This window comes from Sphaeramia orbicularis, chromosome 20, assembly GCF_902148855.1.
Source record: "Sphaeramia orbicularis chromosome 20, fSphaOr1.1, whole genome shotgun sequence".
Taxonomy (NCBI): Eukaryota; Metazoa; Chordata; class Actinopteri; order Kurtiformes; family Apogonidae; genus Sphaeramia; species Sphaeramia orbicularis.
This window is the reverse complement of record NC_043976.1, coordinates 27,343,801-27,371,632: the sequence shown is the minus strand read 5'-3', so window position 1 is coordinate 27,371,632 and position 27,832 is coordinate 27,343,801. Positions and strand designations below refer to the sequence as shown.

General features: G+C 38.4%; 1 protein-coding gene across 2 annotated transcripts in view; it reads right to left on the bottom strand.

Moving 5' to 3' along the window:
• Nucleotides 1-27,832, bottom strand: part of drosha (drosha ribonuclease III) — a 195,722-nt gene that overhangs the window by 148,241 nt on the left and 19,649 nt on the right. For both annotated transcript variants that reach the window (XM_030122783.1, XM_030122784.1), the window contains 7 exons: nucleotides 27,582-27,668; nucleotides 24,555-24,626; nucleotides 24,129-24,210; nucleotides 22,737-22,811; nucleotides 20,691-20,860; nucleotides 18,052-18,176; nucleotides 1,473-1,572 (listed from right to left, as the gene is read on the bottom strand). In XM_030122783.1, the coding sequence (XP_029978643.1) occupies nucleotides 1,473-1,572; nucleotides 18,052-18,176; nucleotides 20,691-20,860; nucleotides 22,737-22,811; nucleotides 24,129-24,210; nucleotides 24,555-24,626; nucleotides 27,582-27,668 (711 nt within the window). The remainder of the gene's footprint in view (nucleotides 1-1,472; nucleotides 1,573-18,051; nucleotides 18,177-20,690; nucleotides 20,861-22,736; nucleotides 22,812-24,128; nucleotides 24,211-24,554; nucleotides 24,627-27,581; nucleotides 27,669-27,832) is intronic.

Sequence of the window (27,832 nt, the reverse complement as noted above, 5' to 3'; positions counted from 1 at the left end):
AATACATAAAAAGTGCACTTACTTATCTTAAGAGTTTTCAGGTTGTTTCTATTTGTTCAGGTTATTCACATTTTTGTGAAAGCATAGCTTGTAAATGTAAACATTTTCATGTAATTTTACTTTTTTTTACATTAAAACAAAGACACAAATTTGGGGCTTCTGTTATTTATAGGTTATTAGGATGGTATTTTACTGGTCTAATCCACTTCAGATTGAATTGGTCTATATGTGGAACCTGAACTAAAATGATTGTGACAACTTTGTTAATATCTTCACTGTAATTTTTGCATTTCACAAATTCATCCCAGAGGCCGGATTGGGCCGTATATTTGACAACTGTGCTCTAGAAAAGCAAAAATGTTTCAACATACAGTATAAAACGTAGTTGAAGGTTTATGTCTGTAATCTCATAAAATTTCATAATGAACATTTAGTTGTTTTGCATCATGAATATTATTTTAAAAAGCAAGTTTGACTTTTTTTTTTTTTGCTTTACCACCCTGTTTTAAGCATTTATTACATATAATAATGATAATTAATGGCCAGATAGTGAAAGTTAAGTTAAAAATGTGCAAAAGAATTGAGAAAAAAGCCATTTTCTAATACCTTTTTTGCAAAAAAACATAAAGAAATCCAGGCGGCCTGTTTTAAAAGTGATCTATACAAGCAAAGCCCAAAAGAAGTCTTACATTTTGCCCACTTTAGATTATACTTCTGCTTTCCTCAGACTTGCTGAATGATGGGAGACGCATCAGTTTACCAAATAATGAGAAGTAAATAACTACTCGCATCTCTGTAATGTCAAAGTGAGAACGGAGATAGGTAAAACAAATTACTGCACTTAAAAGTATATTTTCTCTGTCAAAGTACACTAAAAACATTTAAACGCAGCGGGTCTGCAGTTATATAATGTGTCTACTTTACATGGTGCTAAAGTGCAAAAAAAAAAAAAAAAGCGCTTTATTCTTCGCTTTGATTCCCTGAAAGTTAAATTTAAATATTCTTCTGTTGTGGCAAAGCATTAAAAGCATGAAAGTGAGGCTGCGCTTTGGTTCTTGCAAAAGTCAACAAAACTGCAAAATAATGCCTGCCTTTGTGAGATGCGGCGGCCTCACTTTTGTTTAGTAAAATAACATCCCATTTCAGGCAATGATTCTGACTATCAGCAGACACTTTCACATGAGTAGAAAATGAATCAATGCACACAGCAGGAGGAACGATAATTGTAATAGTTTGGTTTGGAAAATTAACGGCTGGGAATCTGTTCTTTTTTTTTTTTTGCAGACTGTGCAAGTGCTCTTGTGCTTCAGCCTGAGCTTTCATATCTGCAGGAAATAAGCTTCAAAAATATTTAAATTGGACGCACAACATGCTCGGTGTTAAGATATGAGTGTGACAAAAGGAATGAGCTGAAACAACAAAAAAAAAAAAAGAAAGAAAAAAAAGTGCGTTTGTGTGTTTCTTCAACCCACCTCTCTCTGAGTCAGCTTCTGCTTGTCAATCTGCTTGACCTTGGGGCTGTTGGCCAGCAGGTGGCGTAGTTTCACGTAGCTCTTCCACAGCTTCTGGTATCTGCCCAACAGTAAACACAGAGGTGTCAGGCTGACAGCAGTCCATCTCCCTCACCTCACTCCCCCTGCTTTACAACAACACATCAATATTTCATCTGCAGCTTGCCTGATATTAAACATAATTTAACAGTTGCCCGCGGCCGTTACTGCATTAGGTGTTTGCGTGCGAGGGCCGTGGATGTAGAAGATTCGCCGTTTCAGATGTCCACCATTTGAACTGTGAGTGAAGGTTCACACGTGGCCTATTTTCATTATTTCTTTTCATCTAAAGAAGTTGTAAATTAAGGAACATCTGAGCAGTCCCGACGCATCAGTCCAGACATATATCACAACCTTCGTATTCTCATTTTCCAGAAAACTGTATTGTCTTTGCTCTCATTTGCATGTGAAAAGAGGCAGGGAGTTATCGGCAAGGTGACATGTAGCCACTATACCGACCCCCCATCCCCCACCCTTTCTCCCCCCCACACATCTCTCCCGCTTCCTCCCGCTCTCTCTTTTCAATCAGACCTCCTGATTGATGCACTGAGGGCCGAGTGTGACCGTTCTGCTCCCATTCAGGAGACTTTCTCCTCATTTACCCAGAGTTATTCAATTATGATTGGTGGGATGGAGGGGTAAGGTGGTGGGGTTCGGAGAGGGAGTGTGGGGGGGTCGGATGGCGCATTGACAGAGAGAACGGGAGAGAGGCCTAAAGATAGAGGAGACGAGCGAGGGAGAGAAGTGGGGAGGGAGGGGGGCAGTACCGAGGAATAGAAGAATTATAGAGCTTTAATAGTTTGGACTTCATTAGAGACTGAGACGAGGGAATGAGACGGCTTTAACGCCCCGATTATCAGCTCGCCGCCACCTCCACACTGAAGCAGCCCGGGCAGACGAGAGATGGAGAGAGGCAGGAAGAAAAGGGCGAGACGAGGGGGAGAGAGAGGACGTCTATCCAGCCTGGGAGGCCCCCTCGTCCCCAATCCGCTCCAATGACCTTTCCACAGATCCGCTGTGTGCTCTCAGGGTAACACTGCCGCGGCTTTCACCACTCCCTGCACATGCTTTCATTAGCATATGCTGCCTCTTTCTTTCTTTTTTTTTTCCCCTCATCCTTTTCCTTTTCTCTGTCTCAGGCCATTTTCACATACGGAACCTGGATCGACGCCGCGGATGGCTGGCATTCACACCCGGGTTTGTATTACATAAATGTCTCTTAATGACTCATCACTTGTTTTTGTTGCGTAATCTCAGCATTCTGTTTTATAGTTCACTGTGCATCATGTATGTGTTTTATATATGTGTGAGTTTGTATGGCTGCTACCTTGGCCAGGTCTTGCATAAGAGGTTTCTGATTTCAATAGGAATTCCTGGTTACATAAAGGTAAATAATAAAACAAAATCCAAACACTGGCATACTGCAAAGAAAGCAGGATTTTTCCTTATCTTACTCTCTGGAAGTCTGGGTTCAACCTTTAAAACTACTATAAATTCAATAGTTTTCCTGCAGAAATGAGCTATATGTAATACAGGGTGTCCACAAAGTCTCTTTACAATTTAAAAAAAAATTATTACAAAAGCAACTGATGAGACATGTTAATCAGGTTTGTTCCATGTAATCAGTGGTTATCAAAGTTTTTAATCACGTTGCATTTGTGTATTTCAGGTAACCTGTTGATTTGCCGAAATAGGTTCTGTTAAAGCGTGATAGCCTAAGCCCACGTCATAGACTAAGTATCACGAATCCGTAAGTCTTTCCGTGATTACGCACCTGAATCTCTTCCCTCACGGTGAACAATTTCGAAGTGTACTCCACCATAATCACTCTATGTTAGTGTTTTTCAACCTTGGAGACACCTGGAATTCAAACGGGGTCACCTGAAATTTCTAGTAATTGATAAAAATAAAAACAACTCACTAATGAAAAATACTTTTTAATGATTCAATTTCTATTTCATTATAATTAAAACACAAAATACTTTTCCTGTAAAAATCAAGTTCAAATAAAATGCAGGACATAACATCTGAGAGGGCATATCTTGAATGACCCGATCATGCTTCAACCTGCAGTCGCAGTCAGAAAACTGGACCAAACAGAGAATAGAAAGATTTCTTCGCCCACATGGCCCTGCTAAGACATCTCCAAGAGAAAAATGTCTGTTTTGAATGTCTGGGGGCGCCATAAATTTGTGAGGTTAAAATGGGGTCATGAGTCAAAAAAGGTCGGGAACCACTGCTCTATGTGTTTACAAACAGAGCCGGTAGGTCACTGGGGCATTTTCGGAAATTTGTTGCGACGTGCTTTGTGGGAAGCGGAGTTCCACGCTCTCGCTTTTGCTTGGTTGAAATGTTTGTTGTTGCTGCTACTGCGGCTACGTAGAGCTCCGTTTCCCACAAAGCACGTCGCAACAAATTACCGAAAATGCCCGAGTGGCCAACCGGTTCTGTTTGTAAACAAATGGATTGTTTATGGTGGAGTACACTTCGAAATTGTTCACCATGAAGGCAGAGATTCAAGTAAGTAATCACAGAAAGACTTACGGATTCGTGATACTTAGGCTATGACTCAGATTTTACAGATATGATGGAAAATTGGTGACAAAAGTCATACGCAGCTTTTTTTTTTTTTTTTTAAGAATATATTTATTAAATTTTCGCTTTTCAAAACAACACAAAACAAAAAAGCTCAGCACCACAGTCAAAACAAAAATAGAGATTCACAGTCAGCACAGAGACAGAATCCCATCACATTCATATCTATACAATACGACTTAAAGTCCAGTCAAGAGCAGATGAAAGCTCGAGACAGAATTGAGGACACATTTCCTTCAGTATAGTCCAGGAACTGTTTCCAAATGCGATTGAATATGTCGATTCTAGAATGTGCCAAACATGTCAAAAAGTCAAGCGGAATGTGCTCCAGTATTAGCTTCCTCCATCCAGAAATAGTAGGGGGTTTATTAGAAGTCCAGTGTAGTAGTATACTCTTTCGGGCACAGAATGTTAAAATATTATACATAAAGTCAAACGCAGCTTTAAATACACCTCTAAAAAATCGCTGCTCCTCAAGAAAAGGCACAATGTGTACTGTGGTTTATTGAAACTAAATAGGACACGGAGACTCACTGAAATATTTGAATATTTAGGGGCGGCTGTGGCTCAGTTGGTAGAGCAGGTCGTCCACTGACAAAAGGGTCGGCGGTTCGAATCCTGGCTCCAACTGTCCACATGTCGAAGTGTCCCTGGGCAAGACACTGAACCCTAAATTGCTCCCAGTAGGGCCAGGCAGTGCCTTGGATGGCAGTAGCCGCTCACTGGTGTATGAATGTGTGTGTGAATGGGTGAATGTGAGGAATTGTAAAGTGCTTTGGGCATCATAAAGGTGTAGAAAATGCGCTATTTAAGTTCAGTCCATTTGCCATATTTGGTGTGGGATCAAGTGCAATTGAATCATTGGTCCATTTTCTCTTCAGAGAGCAATTACTGCAAGTGTTTACTTTCAACTTTGGGCTGAATATGTGGCATCACAACTGGATGACCTTCAACCGACTATCATTTTCCAGGTAGATGGTGCACTCCCACATTCGGGATTGCATGTTGGTGGGTTCCCAAAAATCAAGGTATGGAGGTTGGTGCACAACTAAAAAGTCTTCAGGGGACAGATGCGTAGGAGCATGAGGTGCGAGTGAAGAAGAAAAAAGGTATCCCGCACACCGTCTATAAACTTGCAAAAAACTTTAACATAGAATAGCAACATTTCCGTCCTCTGGACCTTTTTCAAGCGGAGAATCTCTGCCAATATTAAAGTTTTTTGCAAGTTTATGGACAGTGTGCTGGATACCTTTTTTTGTTCTTCATGGGTTCCTAAATCAAACATTTCCAGACCGGTGGATTGGAAGGGATGGTCCGATTCCCTGGACTGGATTTCCCTGGTTCACTAGATATTCTTCTGGATTTATTTCTATGAGGTTATGTTAAAGGTATCGTGTATTGAACAAAGATACAGGACATCAACAACCTGAAGTGAAAGATCACCACTGATGAGGCCGATACAGCTAACATGGCAAGAAATCGAGTGCTGTCTTGATGTGTTTCATGCAATAGAGCTGTATTAAATGAGGCAAAAAAAAACCTTCAAGATCTACTTTTTATTTTGCATGAATTTCCACAGACTTGTCTATTCATTCACTTTTGTAATAAATGTTAAACTGTAAAGACACTTCATGGACACCCTGTATTATTATTATTATCATTTACTGATGGTTGCTTAGTTTGATCTGACTAACCCACTGTTTTTAAGTTCCTGTTCTTTGAAATTTACAAGCCCAGTGTTCAAACATCAGGGGATTTTGAAGGATATGCCTGCTGAAGTGGAATATAACACTCCCAGTTATGTTTTTGTTGGTTTATATTCATGTAAAAATAACAACCGCTATGTTTTTTGCCACCTTGGAAAAACCTGTTTATATGCAATGTTTTTACAGTAGCACACACTAGACTATCTTCTCTTCTTTTTTTCTGCTCTTATTATCATGTTGCGTAGCTGGTGAAATCCAGTATTAAGGTAGATTACCGTCACCTATTATGTTTAAGTACGGACCAAAGTTAATATCCATATCAATATAAAAAAAAACAAAGATAACAAGACTTTCATGTAATGTCAAAATAAATTAGAATCACTCGGATGAATGTGACTGAAAAGCAAATTTGGTCGCAGAGGAATTAGAAGCAGATACATTTTACTGTTGAATTAAATTACGGAACAATGACAAGATAGATTGAAAATGTGTAATTCACTTTCGGTATTCAAAAGAAATTGTCAATCCATTCTTAAGCGGCTATAAGAGTGAATAGTGTTTCTTTTGTTTTGTCTTGTTTCTGGAGAATAAAGGCAGCTGGATTTTTTGGTATTTTTGCCTTTTTTTTTTAGCTTTTTCAGTCGCTATTTAACACAGACTTTGTCGATACTGCCTCGTTGTTCATAGGCATTGTATTATACATGTTTAAATCGAGGGGCAAACTCCTCATACATACGTGGAGCTGTCACTGGCAGGCTGTTCTAGTTACACAACGTGAACACGGTTGACAGATTGTTTGATGTGTTCCATACATGAGGGGTTGCCCCAGCGTTTGCTTCTCATATGTTCATATCACAGAGCTGAGCATAGATTTTTCCAGAACTCAAAGCACGGACGAGTCTTTGAGGATCACTAGAAATGCCTACAAAAGAGAAACAAATCTTTTCTAAAACTTTCTTAGTCTGTCATTTGATGTGCGATTGGCTACTTTTAGAAAAAAAATACAAAAAAACAATAGTTACTTGAATAATCCATATGTAGGCTGATACAAGAAGTGGGGTTCGTAAGCATTTTTCAAGGTCAAATTCAAGCATTTTTAACCCATAAAGACCCAGCGCTACTTTTGCGGCAGTTCCAAAATATTTTTTTCTCTATATTTAACTTTTCTTATGTGATTTATCACCATTTATTACAATATTATTCTTTAAAAATATACATATAAAAAAAAAAAGTTGCAACAGTGCTGTGATGGCAAGGTGAGGCAGGGAGGGATATGGCATCAAATGTAGATAAATTGTACTTTTAATCTCATTTGGTTATTTTCATTTATTTATTTACTTATTCATTTTTATTACCCCCCATTTTCCTTCTTTTTTTCTCTCTCTCCTTTTCCTTTCTCTTCCTCTCATTTAGTTTCAGTTACTCCACCACACACAAAACATTTACACAACCAAAAAAAGGACATTGATTCATACTACTGACTGATTTTGTTTCTTTTGTATATTACATGCCATATATCCTAACCACCCCCTTCCCCCACATTATGATGTTTTAATGTAAATGTCAATATTGTATAATATTGTACGTAAGTCTCCATGTCGTTTCAATAAATGTTTAAAAAAAAAACAAAAAAAAAAACCTATTATTTTCTGTATTTTGCGTTTTTTCAGTGAAAATCAGGTATTTTCCTGTATCTAATTTACTGATTGAGTACATGTTCATAAAAATCCAAATTAAAGTTGAGGATTATTATAATAGAAACAGAGAAACCTGAAGAAAAAGTGACTGTTTCAGCAAAGATATCAATAACTGAATATAAAACAACTATCTCCATTCCCTCATTTATCAAACTCCATGGGTTTTACTGGTGAATCAATGTTGTAGAAGATGATGTTTAAACATTCACTATGGAGCCTCCAAACGTCCAAATGGGTCATATCTGATGAGCATGAAAACATGACAAACTGTATTTTACACCAATTATTTACATGTATTGATAGGATTAGGGGTACAGAAGTTATTAAACATTTCAAATCAGTAGATACTTTTGGTTTTTGGGGTCTTTAAGGGTTAAAATCTATCCGTGTACTGTTCATTTTAGTTTTTACTTTCCTGCCAAAGTGGTGTAGTTGACAAAACAAGTCACATAATGCCCTCGAGCTCTGTGTTATAATATATGATGCTCTGAAAATAAAAAAGGGTAGGTAAATCACAATGAACAGCAATGATGTCAGAGGACGAGTTGTCAAGCAGTGGATTTAAAACGTAATCTATGAGTGAAAAGACTCGGGGCATGTGCACATCTTTACCTCATTTGCCTGCTTTTGTTTTGATCTGTACATCTGTGCAACTACTGTGTTCACACCTGCCCCAAAGAGTCGCGCCGAGCAGGAAATACACACCACTCTGCAGCTAAAATTTACCACAGGCTGCTGGTAAGAAAACACGCTAAGTCTATGGTTTCAGTAATGAGCCTGCAGAAAGCTTTAGTGTGTTCAGCCCTGTAGAGCACATTTTCTAGTTCTAGCCTCTCCTTTAAGCTTCTTTTTTTTGCTTTTCTGGGCATACTTCAGTGGTTTCTGATATTCTTTGGAGCATAACAATAAATGAGTTACTAGAGCACTAAATGGCCAAAATAACTGATAATGAAAATCACAACACTGTGACTCATAAAAAACACCACTTCTTTTACTCATTTAGCATTAAAACAGTCCCAAGTACAACTAAAAATGTGTCTTATCAAAATTTTGTAGTTTATTTACAAGTTTTTCTGTTTTCTTATAAGGAATCCTAATGAAATGACCAAATCAAACAAAGCTTACTTTTAACAATTTGTTGTCTTTAACCCTCTGAGACCTAAACAGCCACCTGCAATCAAAAGCATCTACTAATCAAATACTAATCCTATCAATATATATTTATACAATTCAGGTAAAATGCAACAGACATGACCCTTTTGGATGTTCGAAGGTTCTGTAGCAAACATGGAAACAGTCATCTTCTAAAACTGTTGTAGTTTGATGACTGACAGTGGTTGTAGATGCTGATTTTTACTTTCAGTTAATGATATATTTTGTTGGAAAAGTCACTTTTTCTTTAGTTTTCACTGTTTTGATGTAACATCCTCTGAATTTACATAGTTAATAAATTAAAAAAAGGAAAATACCTGATTTTGACTGAAAACACCAAGGATTTTAACATAAGAAATAGTGGTAAATTACTTAGAACAGGTTAGATGTAGAGAAAAACAGTTAAAGTTTACTTTAAGGTGAAAGCAGTAAACATACCGAAGTGAGACAGAAGACAGAAGTGGCAAGATCTTACACAGGTTACATTTGTAGAGGTTGAAACTGTCAAAAATGTTTCCCTCGGTAGATCCTATTTGTGACAGGTGCAGAAAGCAACCCAACTTCATTAGCCCATATGTTTTGGAATTGTCGTAGTATCAAATCAAACCTTATTGGAATAATCTATTTCAAACAATGTGCAAAATCATCAAAAAAACAACTTAAACCAGATCCAATTATTGCTATTTTTGGAGTTAAGTGAAGTCAGGCTTCCTACAGGTTTCTACAAGTTGAATTTAAGACTTTTTAAGTTCTTTTGTGACTCCTAGAATTTAGGAAAACCCTTGTCAACCAGGTCAACAGTGATCTTTTCTTCAATCAGGCATTATTAAACTTGCTCATCCTCATGTTTACTTTTCGCTTGCGAGCCGTCCCTTTAAGTTCCTGAAGTCAGCTTCTCAGGCTAACGGCTGCACGTATGTTGGGCTGAATGTTCTGTGATCATTTCTCACCAAAGGCTGCAAAGTTCCTATTTCCAAAATAAATTGTCGAGTTGGACCGTGTGGAACTGAGTAGACTCAAGTTACTTCCTTTGCAGCTTAGACACATTTAAACACAATACAGTGGGCAAATTTAAGGCAACATAACTAAAGACCTACCATAGTAAATTTAATGCCTCTTAATGACTTTTTAAGGTATTTAAATGAAGATTTGTAAATTCAAAACTTTTAAGGCTTTTTAAGACCCCCGGGAACCCAGGAAGTGTTGAACTTTCAAACTCTCATTTTAATATGTTCAGTTTTGTGACGTTGTAAGCACGGATATGAATTTTAACATTTACAACTACATTTTTACAGATGGGAAAACTGGAAATGTTTTATCATACATGGCAACTGTTTATGGATTTCTTTAGTTCTGTAGATATATGACTTGACCTGGTACTGAAATGATATCATCTTGTTGGCATTCACTGTTCTGTTTGTTTATGTGTGCGTGGGTTTTTTGTAAAAGAAAAACTTTAATAAAGACAATTATTTAAAAAAAAAAAAAAAAGGAATGTTTTTGTGTATATTATGACTAGACACTTCTGTGTAGATATTTATGGTGTATGTATTGAACACCATAGTGGGGGTGTGTGGGATAAAAAGCCACTATATTGATAGGAAGACCCCTTCTCGTTACAGGTGGGTGGGTGGGTGGATAGTTTACAGTTTTTCTAATTCTAATGTTAGATGTGTTGTAGGGCTGCATGATTTTGGCAAAAAAAAAAAAAAAAAAAATCCCTCTAAAAACTCGATTTTCGATATTGATTTCGATTTTTGGGTAAAACTACAAAAGACAACAGAAGTCAGCATGTCGTTTTTGTGAGCAGCCCACAATGCAAGGCACTGCTCTGACCTCAAATATGTGATGGTATCACGTGATGAACCCACAGAAGTTTATTTTTTCTTAATTAAATCTTTATTGAATGAAGTAAAGTATACAAACAATGTATACAACAAGAAAATAACAAGTTTGCTGGGGGAATACACTACAATACAATGTCCAAATCAGAGCAAATACTTATGTTTTTCATAGCCTTTTTGTTTCCAGATTTATCTAACAGCTTTAAATAAAGTTCAACATCTTTCAAAAAATAAATAATATTTGGTTTTGTGTTACAGAACTTACATTTGTGAATGAAAAATTTAGCAAGTAAGAGGACTACATTAATAATTAAATATATATATATATATATATATATACACACTTTTTTTTTTTTTTTCTGAGTATCTGGGCCCACAGAAGTGATACCAATGTAAGTCAGTGACAGGCATCAGTCGTGCGTGCGTGGACCACATAATATATGTGATCCACATGCGGTTCTATTTAAACTGGAGGATCCGTGCGTGGAACAGACCGACCCAGGACACACTGGAGGGATTCTATCTGTGGAGCTGGTGGATGTGTGTGGGCAGAGGGCTGTGTGGGCTCCTCTGCTGAGGCTGATGACCCCAAGACCCGGACCCGGTTCAGAAGAAGACAGTACGGTACAGATCCGGGACAATGAGTGATCCACATGCCGTTCTATTTCAGTTGCGGGATCCGTGCGTGAAGCCACGGCTTACGTTGCTATAAGTACCGCGGGCTCATTAACACATTTAAAGTCCAGTCATTGCACGGACTTCTGTGACAGACCGCTGTCACTGATAGGAGGAGGAGACTACGGTAGCCCGCAAGCGCGCGGCCCGGAGGCACGAGAGAGATGAAATCGATTTTACGATTTCCCTTTTTTAAAAATCGTCCTAATTAAAAAATCCGGTTTCGATTTAAAATTGATTAATCGTGCAGCCCTAATGTGTTGTGATATATTCATTCATTATCTGAACCCGCTTTATTCTCACTAGGGTCACTGGAGCCTATCCCAGCTACTTATGGGCAAAGGCTGGGTACACCCTGGACATGTCGCCTGTTCATCACAGGGCTGACATAAGGACGAACAACCACTCTCACATTCACACCTATGGGCAATTTAGATTCACCAATTAACCTATCAGTGCATGTCTTTGGATGGTAGGAGAACCTGGAGAGAACCCACACGGACACGGAGAGAACATGCAAACTCCCACCCCCATCATCTGGTGCTGGAATCGAACCCAGGACCTTCTTGCTGTGAGGCACAGATGCTATCCACTGCACCACCGTGTCACCCTGTTGTAATATGTGTTTGGAAAAATAAAAAAATGCAAATCATAAAAATAAATATATAAATAGTGACAGAAGTGACAGTCTTCAAGCTGCTCTCGTGTTGCCATCTATGACTTCTGTGTTCTCTCTTTGTACTTTTTCACCTTTGGTCACTTCTTTCATGAAATGCTTTTCCTCCCTCTCTTATTCTTCCATCTCTGCTCTCTTTTCTTTACATTTCCTGACCCCTGACACGTCCCGCTTCTTGCCTCGGCGGTCGTGATGGAGCTGTAGATAGGCTGGAGTGGCGGCCCTGAACACACATCCACCCGGCGGGCGGCGTGGAGGGAACGCGACAACACAGCTTCTTCAGTCTCCTGAGTTAATATATGCTGCTGCTGCTGTGTCCAAACCTCCCTCTCTGTGGCATTGCCGCTGCCGCAATCAACACCGACTCCTGCCCTCGCTACACGCATCATTAACAGTGGTAGGAACCCCTTTCCGCTGGTCTCTTACTTCTCGCTTCTGCATCAGCTAATGATGTCCCAGTCCATCCATAAATTTGTCGTTGTCTGCCACTTTGAGAAGTTTGACATGGCGGCAGGGTGCACAGGGATGAAAGAGCTCAACGGATGGACGGCTAAAATGTAGCAGCAGGGGAGAGAAGACATTAGTCAAAGGGAGGACGCAAAACTAGTTCTAACTAAATGGATTTCCTAATGATCATCCTCTTGTTGACATCTTTATCTTTGCCAGTTTCCTCGTGCACCTCCTCCTACCGACTGTTGTGGTCAAGAACACATTTTGGAGTTAAAAGACAAATCCACAGGTTTAAATTTAGAATGAGAGCGCAGAAACAAAGTTGTGGACCAACTTTTGATTGGTGCTCGCTGTGCTGTTGTCGCCTCTCTCTGAACACCTCCGAGACAGCGGCTCAGATGATCTAATACATTGCTTTTGTTAATTATGCAGCAACACAGTACAGTATTCCCTGCTGCAGCCTCGTGTGTGTGGCATTACTATTCACAAGACATAAACCGCGGCAGCTCCCGCAGCGGAGGCACCCAGCGGAAACCTGGGACCCGTGACGACGCATGTGAAAATGTCACGCCACTCGTCTCCTCATCCTTTTATTCCCCCTTCCATCCATCCGTCTATCTCCCCGCCTCTACGACATACGCCATTCTCGTCGTCCTCTGAGTGTAACACGAATGATTCTGGTGTCAACGTGTCCTGGGAGAGCGGTGGTGAATAAGGAGTAGAGGGAGCAATGGGGAATAGCAGGTGGGTGTGGGGTGTCGGGGGTGGGGGGGGGGGGGGGGGGATGGCGTTTGTCGGTTTCACAAAGACAGACTGTGATCGTATTAAATATCACACTTCACATGAAGACATCTGTATTTATCTGTTTGGACAAAGCAGGAGCCATTAAACAAAAATACGACCAGTGTCCCTGTATCTCACCAGCATGTTCTATCAAAGAATAAGTAACAAGTTGAATTTGTGAGGTTGTCAGGTTCTACCGCTATGTTAGAGTCCTGTGGTCTTGATGCAGGAGATCAACCTCCTAATAGAAGTGGATGGTCCATATATGACTTCCCATCAGTGCTTAATAGTAACTATATTAATATCTGTAACCATTTCCGGAGAAGGTTGTTGAAATCTAGACATTGTTGACCTTGAGTTTGACCCTTCAAGGTCACTCAAGGTCAAAGGTCATGGACCCAAATGAAAGTCCATATATGACTTCCGATCAGTGCTCAATAGTAAATATATGGTTATTTTTGGTTAATTTATTTCCATACATTGGAGAGTCCTTTTGGATCTGGAATTTCTTTTGTCTACATATGTTTGAAGTGAAGTCTATCTATATGTGTAATATGGCTATGAAATGGACAGAGTTTATTTTGATATGTATAATATTTTTGTGTTTTGTGCAGGATTGTTCAGTATTTATTTTGACATGTAAGATTTGTTAAGTTAAGGAACTGACCTGCGACTTCATCCGGATCAGTAGAGAAGATGGGGTAAGGGGGCGTGAGTACATAAGTTATACTTCATCCCACTCTGTTTCAATTGTTTTGGTTTTTTTTGTTTAAATTGTTTTTCTCCTTATTTTTAATATAAAATAAAATAAAATAGATATCTCTATTTCCATGCTATAAACCACCAAAATATGGCCCATTATAAGTAAAGGCTTTTTTTTTTATACTTCAAAAATTAAAAAAAAAAAAAAAAACATGTAAAAATCTAAATTTCTCAAAACTGAGGAAGGTACATATAAAATCTAAAATTAATCAGACGAGTTTCGGAGAAGAAGACTGTTAATATCTAGACACTGCTGACCTTGAGTTTGACCATTCAAGGTCACTCAAGGTCAAAGGTCATGGACCCAAATGAAAGTCCATATATGACTTCCAATCAGTGCTCAATAGTAATTATACTGATAACTCTAACGATTTCCATGTTACAAACCATCAAAATATGACCCATTATAAGCAAAGGCAAATTTTACATATTTGAAAAATTCGTAAAAAATGTGTGTGAACAAACTTTGTAGACTACACATAAAATTTGAAATGAATCTCACCACTCTCATCTAGTTTCATCGGAGAACATGGTTGAAGAAATTGCTAACAAAGACGACAAAGATTCGAAGTCAAGCGCCACCACTTACTGGAAGGATTTAAAGCTTGAGGTATAATTCTGGAAAATTTATCTTATAAATCAGGGGTCACCAATCCTGGTCCTCGAGGGCCGGTATCCTGCTTGTTTTAGATGTATCCCTCTTCCAACACACCTGATTCAAGCCATAAGCCTATCATTAAGCTCTGCAGAAGCCTGATAATGACTGTCAGGTGTGCGGGAAGAGGGAAATATCTAAAACATGCAGGATACCGGCCCTCGAGGACCAGGATTGGTGACCCCTGTTATAAATAATGAAACTCTACAAATCTGAAAAAATACTGTTAAATGTGGCACAGTTCAATTCCTCTCACAAACAAAATTCTCCACACTGTACTCATTACTGTATATTTTCGAGGGTTACTGTGGTCTTTGACAGCTCCTACTTTTCACATTTCTCACTCCATAACATTTTCAGTTATAAGCCCCGTTTTCACTCCTTTTAGTTCTGTAAAAAACACGGTGGTAGAGTAAGTTGGCCTTTATTACCGTGAAACTGAGAAATGGACTGGTCTGGCAGTAAACGCCCATCTAAAATCCTTTTAACCCATAGCACTGAGACACTAATAGCTTTTAAATCTGTGGTGTTTTTAATCACTGTGTGTTGTATCTTATTGTTTTATGCATATTTATGGTATTTGATTGTTATAATTTAATCATTTAGATGTAAAGCACTTTGGTCTTCGTTATGTTGTTGTAAAGTGCTACATAAATAAATTTTGATTGATTGATTGATTGATTGATTGACTGATCGATCGATTTGAAAGATTGAATGGTTCCACACAGTACAGTAGTAGTATCTATTAGACTTTAATTGGATATACAGAACATGAACAAAAAAGGATAAGAAGGGAAAATGTAGAGAAGGGAAGATGCCCTTCTGACATTGCAGATTTTATGTAAAATCCAAACTCTTAATCAACTAGAACTTTAGCGAAACTTTCCAAATGATTTCCTCCCCTACATATAACATTTCCTAAGTGATTTATGACCACTTAATTATAATATTATTCTTTGTATTTTGCATTTTTCAGTGAAAATCAGCTATTATTCTCTATTTAATTTACTAATCATGTAAAACTTTCTTAAAAGCTCCGAGTATATTCAAAGGTTATTATATCAAACCTGAAGAAAAAGCAACTTTTTCAGTAAAATACATGATTAACGAAACATAAAAACACTGCCCACATCCAATCAAACTACATGGGTTTTATTTGTGAATCAATTTACAGAAGATGACGATGTTTCCATGTTCACTAGGAAGCCTCTAAACATCCAAATGGGTCATATCTGATGACACTTAAAAGCTGAAAAACTGCATTTTACCTGAATTATTTCAAAGTATTGATAAGATTGATGGTTTAAAAGTTATTAAACATTTTAAACCGGTGGATGTTTTCCGTCACTAGCAGCTATTTAGTTCTTTAAGGGCTAAAAAAAAGTCTGATAAATCATAGAAATCAATTGTTTATAAATGAACATGTGCATCTATAAAACACACAAAACAGTTCAGATTATCTTTTGCGTCAGAAATTTTGATTAAAGCACCTGTTACAGATAACAATTTAGCATTTACACGTGTTTATTGTTTTAAATTGTGCTAAACTCTGTCATGTTAATGTCTGTAAGACTCTTTTATATTTGAATATATGTAGTATTCTACTTTTACCAATCCAAATGAGTCTGCCCATTTATAATTAAATACACAGGCAGGTATGAAATTAAAGGGAAAAAACAACAACAGTATCTTAGTGAGGTGTTGGAGCCTCCAGAACAGCTGCAGTGCTCCTTTGTATTGATTCTACGAGTCTGTGAACTGCACAGAAAAGGTTGGAACACTGCTCTTCAAAAGATATTCCCTCATCTGGTGTTTTGATGATGGAGGTCGAGAGTACGGTCTAACACTTTGTCCCAAATCTCTCATAGGTGTTGAGCTGGGTTGAGATATGGTGACTGGAAAAGCCGAAGAATATGATCGGAATCATGGTCCAATTTATTAAACCGTATGTCAAACATAAGGACTGTGGTCCAAAAATGGCCCACCAAAGGGTCCAATCCGGCCCATGCAAGTAAAAACATTCAGTACATGCAATCAAAGCTTGACAATCTGTTTTGATCATAAAGTTAAATAATATACATTCAGTTCCAGATGTTTTGTTCCTTAGTAGATCCACTGTGACTTGTAAATTCTAATACACATGTGTAAATGATGAACTGAGGCATAATATTGCAAAAATTCACTTATTTTCAGGTTGTACATAGAAGTTCAGGTTAAAAATAAATAAAATATAACATTAAAAAATGCAATCATTTACATTTACAAACTATCCAAACAAAAAAGACGTGAATAACCTAAAAAAAAACAACAAAAAAAAAACAATAACAGCAATTTTAACAATTTTAAATTAGATTAGATTAGACTAGACTAGACTAGACTAGATTAGATTAGATTAGATTGAACATTATTGATCCTTTGGGCAAAACCCTAAGGAAACTGATGTTCCAACAGCAACACAAACACCGAATATACACACAGGAAATACTACAAGAAAATAGCAAAACAATGTCTCTAAAAAAAGAAAACAGTATTGAAAAAAAACAGGCAATTTCACATTGTAAAGTACTAGTAGAAACAACAAGTAGCAAGGTGGTAATAACAATAATAATAATAATAATAATAATAATATAACACATATGATAATTGATAATATTAAAACTAATTATGCCTCAACCTATCATTTATACATGCGCATTACGGATCGGATCTACAGAACATTTAGTAACTGGCAGAACATTGTTAAATTTGCACTTAATTTTCTTTCAACAGTCAAGGTTGTTCATATTTGTTCAGGTCATTCGCATTTTATTGTTAAAGGATAGTTTGTTAATGTAAAAATTTTCATAATTTAATGGACTTTTTTTAGCATTATAACAAAGAGTCCAGAAAGTTTAGAGGGAAATAACCGAAAATACCTCTTGCGAATTTTACTAACGCCAGCCATTAAATGCATCACTATCAAGTGGTTGAAACCTGAACCTCCCACATATAACATTTGGGTTGAGAAAGTGAGGGAAATCTATCAGATGGAGCGAATTACATACATACTTAGAATTCAGGGAGAGCTATTTACAAAGAGATGGAGTCCCATGATTAAGCTTTTAATGCAATAAGCATTCAGAAGTGGTCATATACATGTGTTTTTTTGTCATTCATGTTTCATTTGTGATTAATTGTAATCAATATCTACTGCAGATGTCTTTTTTTTTCTTTTTCATGTGTGCCATATGGGGATGTTTGATTGGATATGTTAATGTATGTAAAATGTCTTGTATATTTGTACGAGCAAAACTAAGTTTAAAAAAAAAAAAACCGAGTAAAATTCAGAGTTGTCATTATTTATAGGTTATTATGCTATTATTTTGCAGATCTCATCCACTGGCCCTTGAATTAAAATGAGTTTGACATCCCTGCATTTAACTATTAACTGATCCCTCATTCCCTTTAATTCTTAACCAGCTCTTTCCTTTCATTTGTGACCTGTTTGTGTGTTTGTGTGATCTTACTGAGGGTCTCCGGCGTAGCTGAGCTGGGCGGGCCGGATCCCAAAATGAACAATGATGGGGAAGGTGATGACCTCCGGGTTGAACTGCTCCCTGTCAAGTTGGTCGATTCGTACCGAGCTCGGTTTCTGGGGGGGAAAAAAAAAAACAAAGTCATAATGCAGTCAGATACTGTATAAGTCATTCAATCAGCTGCTCCCAATAACGAACACATAACAAATAATCCACGCCACGAGGGTCGCCTGTCACGGATGAGGCGCAGATTCAGCCTGTGGCGCGCAAACAACAATGATAAAGTGATGTCAGAGATGGAACGCCAACTTCTGTCGCTCTTATCGGGGAGGAGACTGACAAGCAACATGTCCTCAGCCGACTCCCAAATCACAGTTAGCCTGTCAGGTGTTTTGCGAGATCAGAGGAAAGGGCTGTAGCATAAGGCGTGATGAGCGGCGTGGCAGATGGCTCGAGGCTCAGGCTCACCTTGACATTAGCCGCGCTCTCTCGTCACAGCCTGCATACAAACTCGTGATTTGAGAGCAAGAGGTCACGAGCCAACTTTGATTTTGCCTTTACAGCTACATAATCATGTTTGATTGGTTTGATTGGAGGGCTGATGATTGCCCTGTTTACAATACCAACACAAGTACATGCTCATTTATATACAGGGCCATTTAACGTCCGCGGCTTCATGTAGCCTTTAATGCACTGTAGCTGATTGAAGGTTGATGACATTCGTGCCCTCATTTGTCGACCGCGCCACTGTGTGAAATAATTACTTGAGCATTGCATGTACTGGCTCATTCAGACTACTATGTGTGACCTTGACATTCCTCAGTGGATGTTGCACTAAATAAAAGCATGTATGCCTGAGCTTTACACTACAGCACTAATGGAACGTGTGTTTATTTACACAAACTAAATACTTCTGGTTTGGAATTTCAAGCTTTGTTTACAGCTGCAAAGATTTTTCAAGGAAAAATTGCCAAATTTGTAGGTTGTTGTCATTCAAAAACAATGATTTGATGCTTTACTCTATGATACCCGAGAGTAAACGAAGTATCTTTGGATATCGAGTTGCTGGTTTAATAAAACTGGCAAATTGAACACATAACCAGTGAAATTAATACTCATTTATTGAGCTATTTGCTGCTATTTTGTACAATTACTCGATCAATTATCGACATAGTCTCAAGTAAAACAGAAGAAAAAAGAAAAAACCCTTTTATATTTAAACCTGATCATGAACATATTTCCACTACGCATGTTATTGATATGTATGCACCTCCATCAGACTGAAAAAAAAAATTTTACTTTGCACATTACAGTTTATTGTTGCACCTTACTGTTTAAATGTCCAGATTTCAATTTCCCAGTTTCGGATCGATAATGTGAGCGTGTGTATATATCTCTGTATCTATGTATCTATCTCGCTAGAGTCGCAGAAAAAATTATTAGACCATCAGAAGTCATCAAAAACAATGGTTATGCAATCAAGTACTAACTCCTGTGTGTATCATGTGACTAAAACAGACACAAAAGAAAACATGGAATGCCTAAAAGCACTGTTTTTGTCAGTACAATGCCATAGATATTGATGTAAGAACTGAAGTGATTTGGTTATTATCAAGAAAACATGGAAAACGGATAGATATCAGCTCTGAAATTAAACTCTTATGAGCTATTTTTGTTATTATCATTATATTTGTCCAAACAAATGTACCTTTAGTTGTACCAGGCATTAAAATGAACAAGAAATTAAAGAAAACAAGGGTGGTCTAATATTTTATTCAGGAACTCTATCTATCTATCTATCTATCTATCTATCTATCTATCTATCTATCTATCATGCAGTCAAATATAAAATGGTTTTAGAAGTCGGATTCTTTTTCGCCCACTTTTACTTGGTTTAAATAACAGAGTGGTTCACTGCTGCGCAAAGAGAAATACATCCATTTCTTTGCATCAACCATAGACTTCATAAATAAGGAGTCAAACTCTTTCAATCATGCTGGCTGGCTGCAGCACAGCAAATTTTTCCCAAATGTAATTTCATCAGACCGATTTATGTTCAAAACATCATCTGTCTGATAATTTTTTTAAAGCGATGTGATGATATAAAAAGGGAATGACTGACAGCTATAATGGCCAACCTCAGAAGACTAAGCTGCTACTCATCAGCCTTTTAGCGGTTTGACTGGCAGACCAATCTGTAATTTGTTTCTAGGAATGGAAGACCGTCACACGTCCACCTACCTGGAAACCCGGGAACATTTCAGTCCTGCCACGAAGAGCGTTCGGGCTCAATAACTCACCCACGCCAAAGGTTACACAATCATATTCATTGTTTATATGCAACCTTTTAGCTGACAATGACATCTTCACCTTTACCCAGACGCAATTACTGTACATCCTTTAAAATATGGACCAGACATGGAGGTTAACCAACTTCATGTGACATAAATGCTTGGGCCTGAATAGTGCTAGTGACAGCAAATGCCCTTGGGAATAATAGGTGAGGTTGCTCATGTCACGGGCTAACAAGAACAGCCCTACTCCCGCAGTGTCGGGGTTGGGGGCAACGGATGCCCTTGAAGCGGCAGACAAGGCCACCTCCTGTCCAAACAGAAACACTGAGGCCTCACCATGCCCGGGTTGGTGACGATCATGCCCTTGCACTCCTCTGCATATTTCTGCCACTCCAGCTCCTCCCACTGCAGCATGTCTGCGATCTCCTCCTCAGGGACGAGGGGTTTGCTACTACGCAGCAGGTAGAGCAGCACCTGATGCATGGACAACACCTCCTTCCCACCATCTACCAAAAGAAGGAAAAAAGAAAAATTAGAGGACGCTAATATACATGATAGGTTAACCCTTTATCGGGCAAGTGGCTATTTCGGGTAATTTCTACATACATTACAAGACAGTGACGCAACAATCTCAGGTCCAATGTGGTCTACAGGGTCTGTAAGGTCCACCTCTGTATGAGCAGTGAGTGTAACTGCTTTGTTAGGTACCATGAAGTAATGGTACTAATGTAAGGGATGATGTTCAAAGGGATAATCTGGATGCTGACAGGTGTCTGGATCAGCACTTATGTTGGTCTAATATTCTAAAAGTGATGTTCCTTTCACATTACATGTGTTTTTCTTGTATTTAAGACTTTCTTTTTATTGATTCTTTTTTAAGAACATGCAGCAGATATGGACATACAGAAGGAAGACAAAAAAAAAAATAAAGTAATACAAACCTCAAAAGAAAAAGAACATAGTGATTGTATGTCTCTACAGTTTGCTCCAGTGTTGTTATTAATAGGATTGTCCTTATCCTGTTGTTATATAATGTGTTTTTCTTGTATTTTTTATCTGTATTTCTTGGATTTTTTGCCACTTACAGGCAAGGAACCAAATATGGTAATTTCATTGACCTTGATTTTCTACATAACAATAAAAAATTGGGAAAAATTTGACAAAAGTAATAAATTTTTGTTACGTCCTCCAAGAATTTCAGAGTATTTCTATGAGTGCCCTATAAAGGGTTAAAGCTCATGTGGGCAGCAGCATCCATGTCCAGAAACACCAAGACTTTACAGTTATTTGAAAAACAAAAAAGCTGAAATCTCTGTCTTTTACAGCCACACTTTGTAAAATTAAACAAGTTGCGGCGTCATCCACGAGGGAAAATGTTTCAGCAAGCTTCTTGAACAAGACACGCTTTCCGCCGTGTGAAATCCTTGGCACAAAATCAAGGCTGACATTTTGGAAAATGTTTGTTTTCATATGAGCATCTCACCCGACCTCACCTCCGCCAACTCTGAGGTTCAGAGCCAACATCGCACACTGTGAAAATATCCCCGTGCATCGCAATCATGTTGTTCGGGAATCGCACAGGTGACTGGAGGCACTGATGCAAGGTCAGATGCTACACAATACGTGAATGCACATAATGATACCCGTATGGAGTAACGTTCAGATCTGTATTAAACACAGCGAACTGGCGGAGGGGTTAGACGCAAAAGGAGGAAAATGCATGCAGCCTACGAGGTCAAACTGAATTGCATTAATAGACGCTCATGCAAAATTGATTGACCTCCATTTATGAGTGGACGCACACAAAAAACACAGCTGCCTGGAAATGCATTAAGACAATAACAAATGCATCCCCACGCACACATACACACTCACTCGCTCTAACTTTCTCACTCTTTTTGCAACTCTTCACCGTCTCCTCTCGGCCTCAGATCACATCACAAACATGGGAGTGGACAGTTTTTTGTGCTTTTTAAAGAGGCACATAAGTGTTTGTAGCAGACTAAATTGGGTGAGCTGGGAGAGAAATTGTTTTTTGATGGAAAGAAGGTAGGTGGCACAGCTGTCATAACAAACACTGGGAGTTACGTAGAGCACCAGCACCATCATGTGTATCAAAGATGAATGCCATGCACGTACACAGCAGCTCAATCTGACTTTATAGTGTCATTGTCATTATAGAAAAGACCATAAAGTGAATACAAATGGGGCATAGGCATGAAGCTTTGTATACTTTTCAGTACTGAAGGCATCAGTACCTTTTCATTTCTATTCTGTGTTAAAATGTTGGAACTGTGCATTATCATCAGTGACCACCAGAGGGAGACGAACAGTGGAGAAAAGTAGCTGCTCTATGTGAGTGAGCTGTTAAAAGAGTCTCACCAGGCAAAAAACGGACAAAACGGGGCATGAAATGGAACCGCTGGCACCCAGAGGCGTCGTCTTCAACCTCAGGACCTGAAAGAAAGAGCAGATGTTTGTGTTGTTGACACAGGATATCTGATTAAAGTAGTGTGTCGTGGGAGTTTCAATTACATCACAAATATTGTATGTACCTTATCTTGGATGATCAATATCAGTAACCATGACTGTTATTTCTTCTATTTTTGTTTCTTTACTTAACACATCTGTTTTATTTCTCTAACTTTACAATGGAATAAGTAATTTGAATATGTATCTCTTTGTTAAAATGTGAAAAACCTCAATAAAAATGTGGGTATCAAAAAAATTACATCACAAATACATCACTCAATATTTCATCGAGATTTCTCATAATTGACTGAATTAATGGTTTGTGTGAAGGAAAACATATAAATATTTCATTAGAGAATGTAAACATGAGCATAATATTTAGCATTGGAAAAATTCTATGCTTATTTATGAGTGTCCTGTTGATTTAATTCATAATAATGTAATTACATGTTAGTCAGTTCGGCCTCTGTGGGGGGAAAAAACACATAATGCACTATCTGCAATGTTCCAGGTACTACACAAGTAAAAAAAAATATATTTTATCAGTTTTTGCACATGATTAAGCACATTTTCATTTAATTCAAAGGTATTTAACACATATTGGAATACCAGCAGGTGGTGCAACATGGGGGTTGTTTCAGTCTGCAACACGCAAGTTTTAATTTGTGATTTTTTTTTATCTGATAATTAATTTTTTTTATAGTCTTGACACATTCTACTTATTAAATAAACATACATGTAAAGTATGCATGAGCATGCAAGACTGCTGCGATAATTTGCAAAGACAACATCCAATTTGCATTAGGGTGGAGACTGATCAGTTTCAAACTGGCATTGGGAGCTGATACTGATAATTCACTCAGCGACTCATACATCAAATCAAACTTCAGAATGTTTACAGTTTTTAGCAATTGTAAATATAGAATAAAGATCTTTTTAGGTCATAGGCAAACAGTTATAGCCTAAAAAATACAGATTAAACAAATTAAGTTATGAATGAGTAAATAAATCTACAAAAATGTGTATTTATTTAACTAGTAACAACTTGACACATCCATAATTTGGAGATATTTTAGTCTCAATATACATGTGTGTAAATCCATCATTCAAAAAGATGGAGTCATGCAATACTACCAGTTTAATTGTGTCTTAGAAAGTATCGTGTGAATGAAAATAGTGTTGGCAGAAAACACATTTAGGTGTCAGAATTGAGGTGAAAAAGGTGGATCGGATCATCTTTAATTCACAGTCTGTCTGTATGCAGTGTTTGCAGATCACTTTGCACCAAGTTTCCATTCATACCTGCCAGGTTCCAATCATACAGTTCGAGAATATCCTGGAACAGGTAGGAGGCGAACAGCTCCAGACCTTGTACGCAGTAGTTCTAGTGAGGGGAGAAGACAGTACAGTAGTGACAGCACCACAGTATACAAACATACACAGGCTATAAAAAGGCATAATGTCAAAGGGAGCGCCTTAATGTAGATATGACTGATAAGTAAATCCAGTTCTCTAACTTTATCACATAAGCCACTTTATCGATGCAACCAACCTCAGCAGGTTAAAAAGGAGCTCTTTTTCCCTTTTCTAAAAGGATTAGCACCTTCGCTTGCCCTGGCACTGTGGGCTAAGGGTTACATGTGGCTCAGCTGTGCTCAGACGCAGCCCTTTGAGATAAAAACAAAAGAGGTGAGAAAGAGCTAGGAGATAAAGCGGGGTTTTACTGACCTCCGGTGTCATCTCCTCTATGAAGTGAATGGTGTAATCTATGTTGAAGCGGATCACACGGCACAATGGAATCTGTGATGATGAAAGGAACAGAGGACGAGAAGAAGAAAGGACAGGCTGACTCATTACTGTGGCGTTAGACAGAGGTTACAGCTTTTCAAGGAAAAACTCATTAAAACCTCATCTCGGGCCGCGCGGCACAAAACCACAAGTACATATGGAAAACGGCGCAGTATGTTACGCTCAAGAAATCATAATGCACATCACTGCCGCATGCATAAACATGGGCCGGCTTTGGTCAATTTGAATACCCGTACACGCACTCACAGACGACTCGCTCCTGCAGGCTCAGGCGAACACCTGACTCTTGAAAATTAAGTAACTCAAATCTCACTAAATAGATAAGCCTGCTCTTCTGTGTTTAATCTCCCTAGTTACACGGTCTTTGTTGTCAGAGCGCGGGGGTCCATTTTAAGAGATTAACCTAGGAGCCACATTCATTCTTGCCCATCCCGGCGGCTAACTAGCAGGAGGCTAATATCACCACGCTCCGAGGTTTCTAATCCCCGCACTGCCACAAAGCGTTTACCCCAGCTTTTAACAAGGGCTGCTTAAATTATCCAGTTCAAATCATGCCTAATCCTTAGGGCTCTTTTCGAGCTAGAAGGATATTGACCAAGTAGTTTATTATTCAAACATGCAGCAAAAACACACACAAATAGACACTGATGGACGCAAGTACAAATGCATCCACAGACAGAAATATAGTAGACGCTTTAAACATTATTTAAGGTTCTGTGGGCCTCCATTGATTCCTGCTCCTTTTAAACAGCCACCCACCCACCCCCCCATCCCGTTATTGGGATAAAAGTCAAGCACACAGCTGAGCTAGCTGCAGAAAGCGAAGGTTCTTTAAAGTCACGACCTCTCTAATGTTTTACTGATGGTCCTTCAAAAGTGAGGGAGAGGACTATGTGACAAGGTCAGCACAGTGAGAGAGGAGCACTTTGTCCAGACAACAAAGAAGCAGACCCGAAGCGAAAGCCGATTTAAAGTCGACTGTTATTTTTAAGGGGGAGGAAGGCTTTTCCACTCAACCGTTGACCTAAATTATACGTGCTGCCCGTACAGACATGTAAAAGGAGGATGGCTGAATAGATGGATACTTGGTAAGTAGAGGGCTGAAATCTGGGGGCTGACCTGGGGGTTGAGCATCATGATAAACATCAAAGGGAAGAGAGAAAAGAGCCACAAGTGAAAGACTAGAGGTGGACGAAAACAGTCATATACAGTATATAGACACTGCCAAGTCAATTAGAAGTCCCTACCTGGACTGAATAAAGCAAGTAGTTAAGATCCTTCCACTGGATAATGAGGCTTACGCTGTTGGGGGCCGACAACAAGGGTATATCCCCGAAATCCTCCCAAACCTCCCAAATAATTATTACACAGTTGATATGAACTCGAGCTACATCGACATAATAGTGGCAGAATAGCTGAAATCGATAGGGTTCTTCCACTAGGGGTACCCTATGTTGGTCCAACCAAATCTGTCCTAGTTATCGCACTCTCACACAGCATATCCGGCGGCAGAGGCGTTCTGGTTAAAACCATTATATTCCTGAAACTCAATTTTGGGGATATAATTACCGCAGTGACTAATATATTTCAGTTCTTTAGCTTTTCCCTTTTAACTGATACAGTCGTCAACCATCAGTTTGTAAATATCAAAAGATTCAACTGTGTTTCAATGGATAAAAGTCATGTGGTCTGATGAGTCCAGATCGACCCTGTTCCATCAGTGAGAATAGAGGTGGTTGAAGTGATTACCCATCATGCCTAGTGCCTACAGTCCAAGCCTATGGGGGCAGTCTTATGATCTGAGGTTGTTACAGTTGGTCAGGTCTGGGTTCATCAACATTATGTGTCAGTAAGTAATGTTGTGGGACATATTTTTTGGGAAGACGATGAGAATACATACAGACTATGTATACTTACTACACTGTTTTCAAATAATCAAAGCTAAAACCTTAATAAGTGGTTAAATACTAGAGCGTGGGCCTTTTTGTCGCCAGGCTGTATATGTTAAGTAACCCTGAATAACTCAATGTTTTAGATTAATCACTTTTTGGAATGAATGGGATACAAGCAAACAAGCACACCATTCATCTCAAATGTTTGGGATGAATGTTGTTATATACAAAAGTCTATAATGTTTAAATATAGGTTTTATTAGGTTAAATCTGGGACCTTGAGGACCAAATTTCGTGCCATCTCAAGTGTAAATGTGTGCTGGTGTGACAATAAAAATCCTTGAATCCTTGAATAAAGTGAGTCTAGTGACCACCTGGGAGTTATATCTATTTTGCATCACCCCTACAATTATGGTTACATGCACAATTGTTTTTACCTTTTATTGTAATGATATATTTTGCTAATATACAGTTTTGTTAGAACAATAACTTCAATTATGGTGCCTTTGAGAATCAAAACACACAACTGTTTTATGTTTTGTGAATGTTATTGTATTTCCTGAAATGTTACGGCGTTTTTAAAAATATAAATATAAATATATATAAAATATAAATATAAAAGACTCTGTACTTCTTTTTTTTGTGTGTGATCACGTCGATCTTTATGGTTCTCTACAAAACAGGCCTGCACACCTGCAACCGTTACTTAGTCAACTGTTGATACTGACACAACAAAAAAGACCAGCCTTGGGCAAGGCTTCCAGAGGAGTTAAAATATCTAGGATCGCAAAGTGATGAGCAAATGAACCTTTTGTTCCGTTTCACCTATTAAGGTTTTAACAACTGTTCTGACACAAAATGACACCTGCTCCCTCAAAATACATTGTGAAAGGAAACGGGAGGACGAATAAATGAAAACAATATTAAATCTAAAAAAAACAGACATAACCAGGGAAATTGGCTGTACGGTGACATTTGCTATTACTGTCAAAATCTGGAACTGCTGTAGTGGAAAATGGGTTTTCACCTATACCACTGTGGGATCAGAGCTTACGTTTGTGAGGGGAGTGTGGGAGAAAAGGGAGAAGCCTTCGAACAGATACTCGTGGTCGTCGTACTCGATCACCGTTGGCCTGTCAGTCTGAAACAAAAACAGGAGAATACTCAGAATACAGAATCTATTATACTCTGATAGATAATTAAATACGCAATAAAACTATTAAATACTATTAATATAGAGATGGGACAACACATAGAATTCAAAGAAAAATCATTTAGCCTGTTACACTGTGCTGGTGTTTGCAT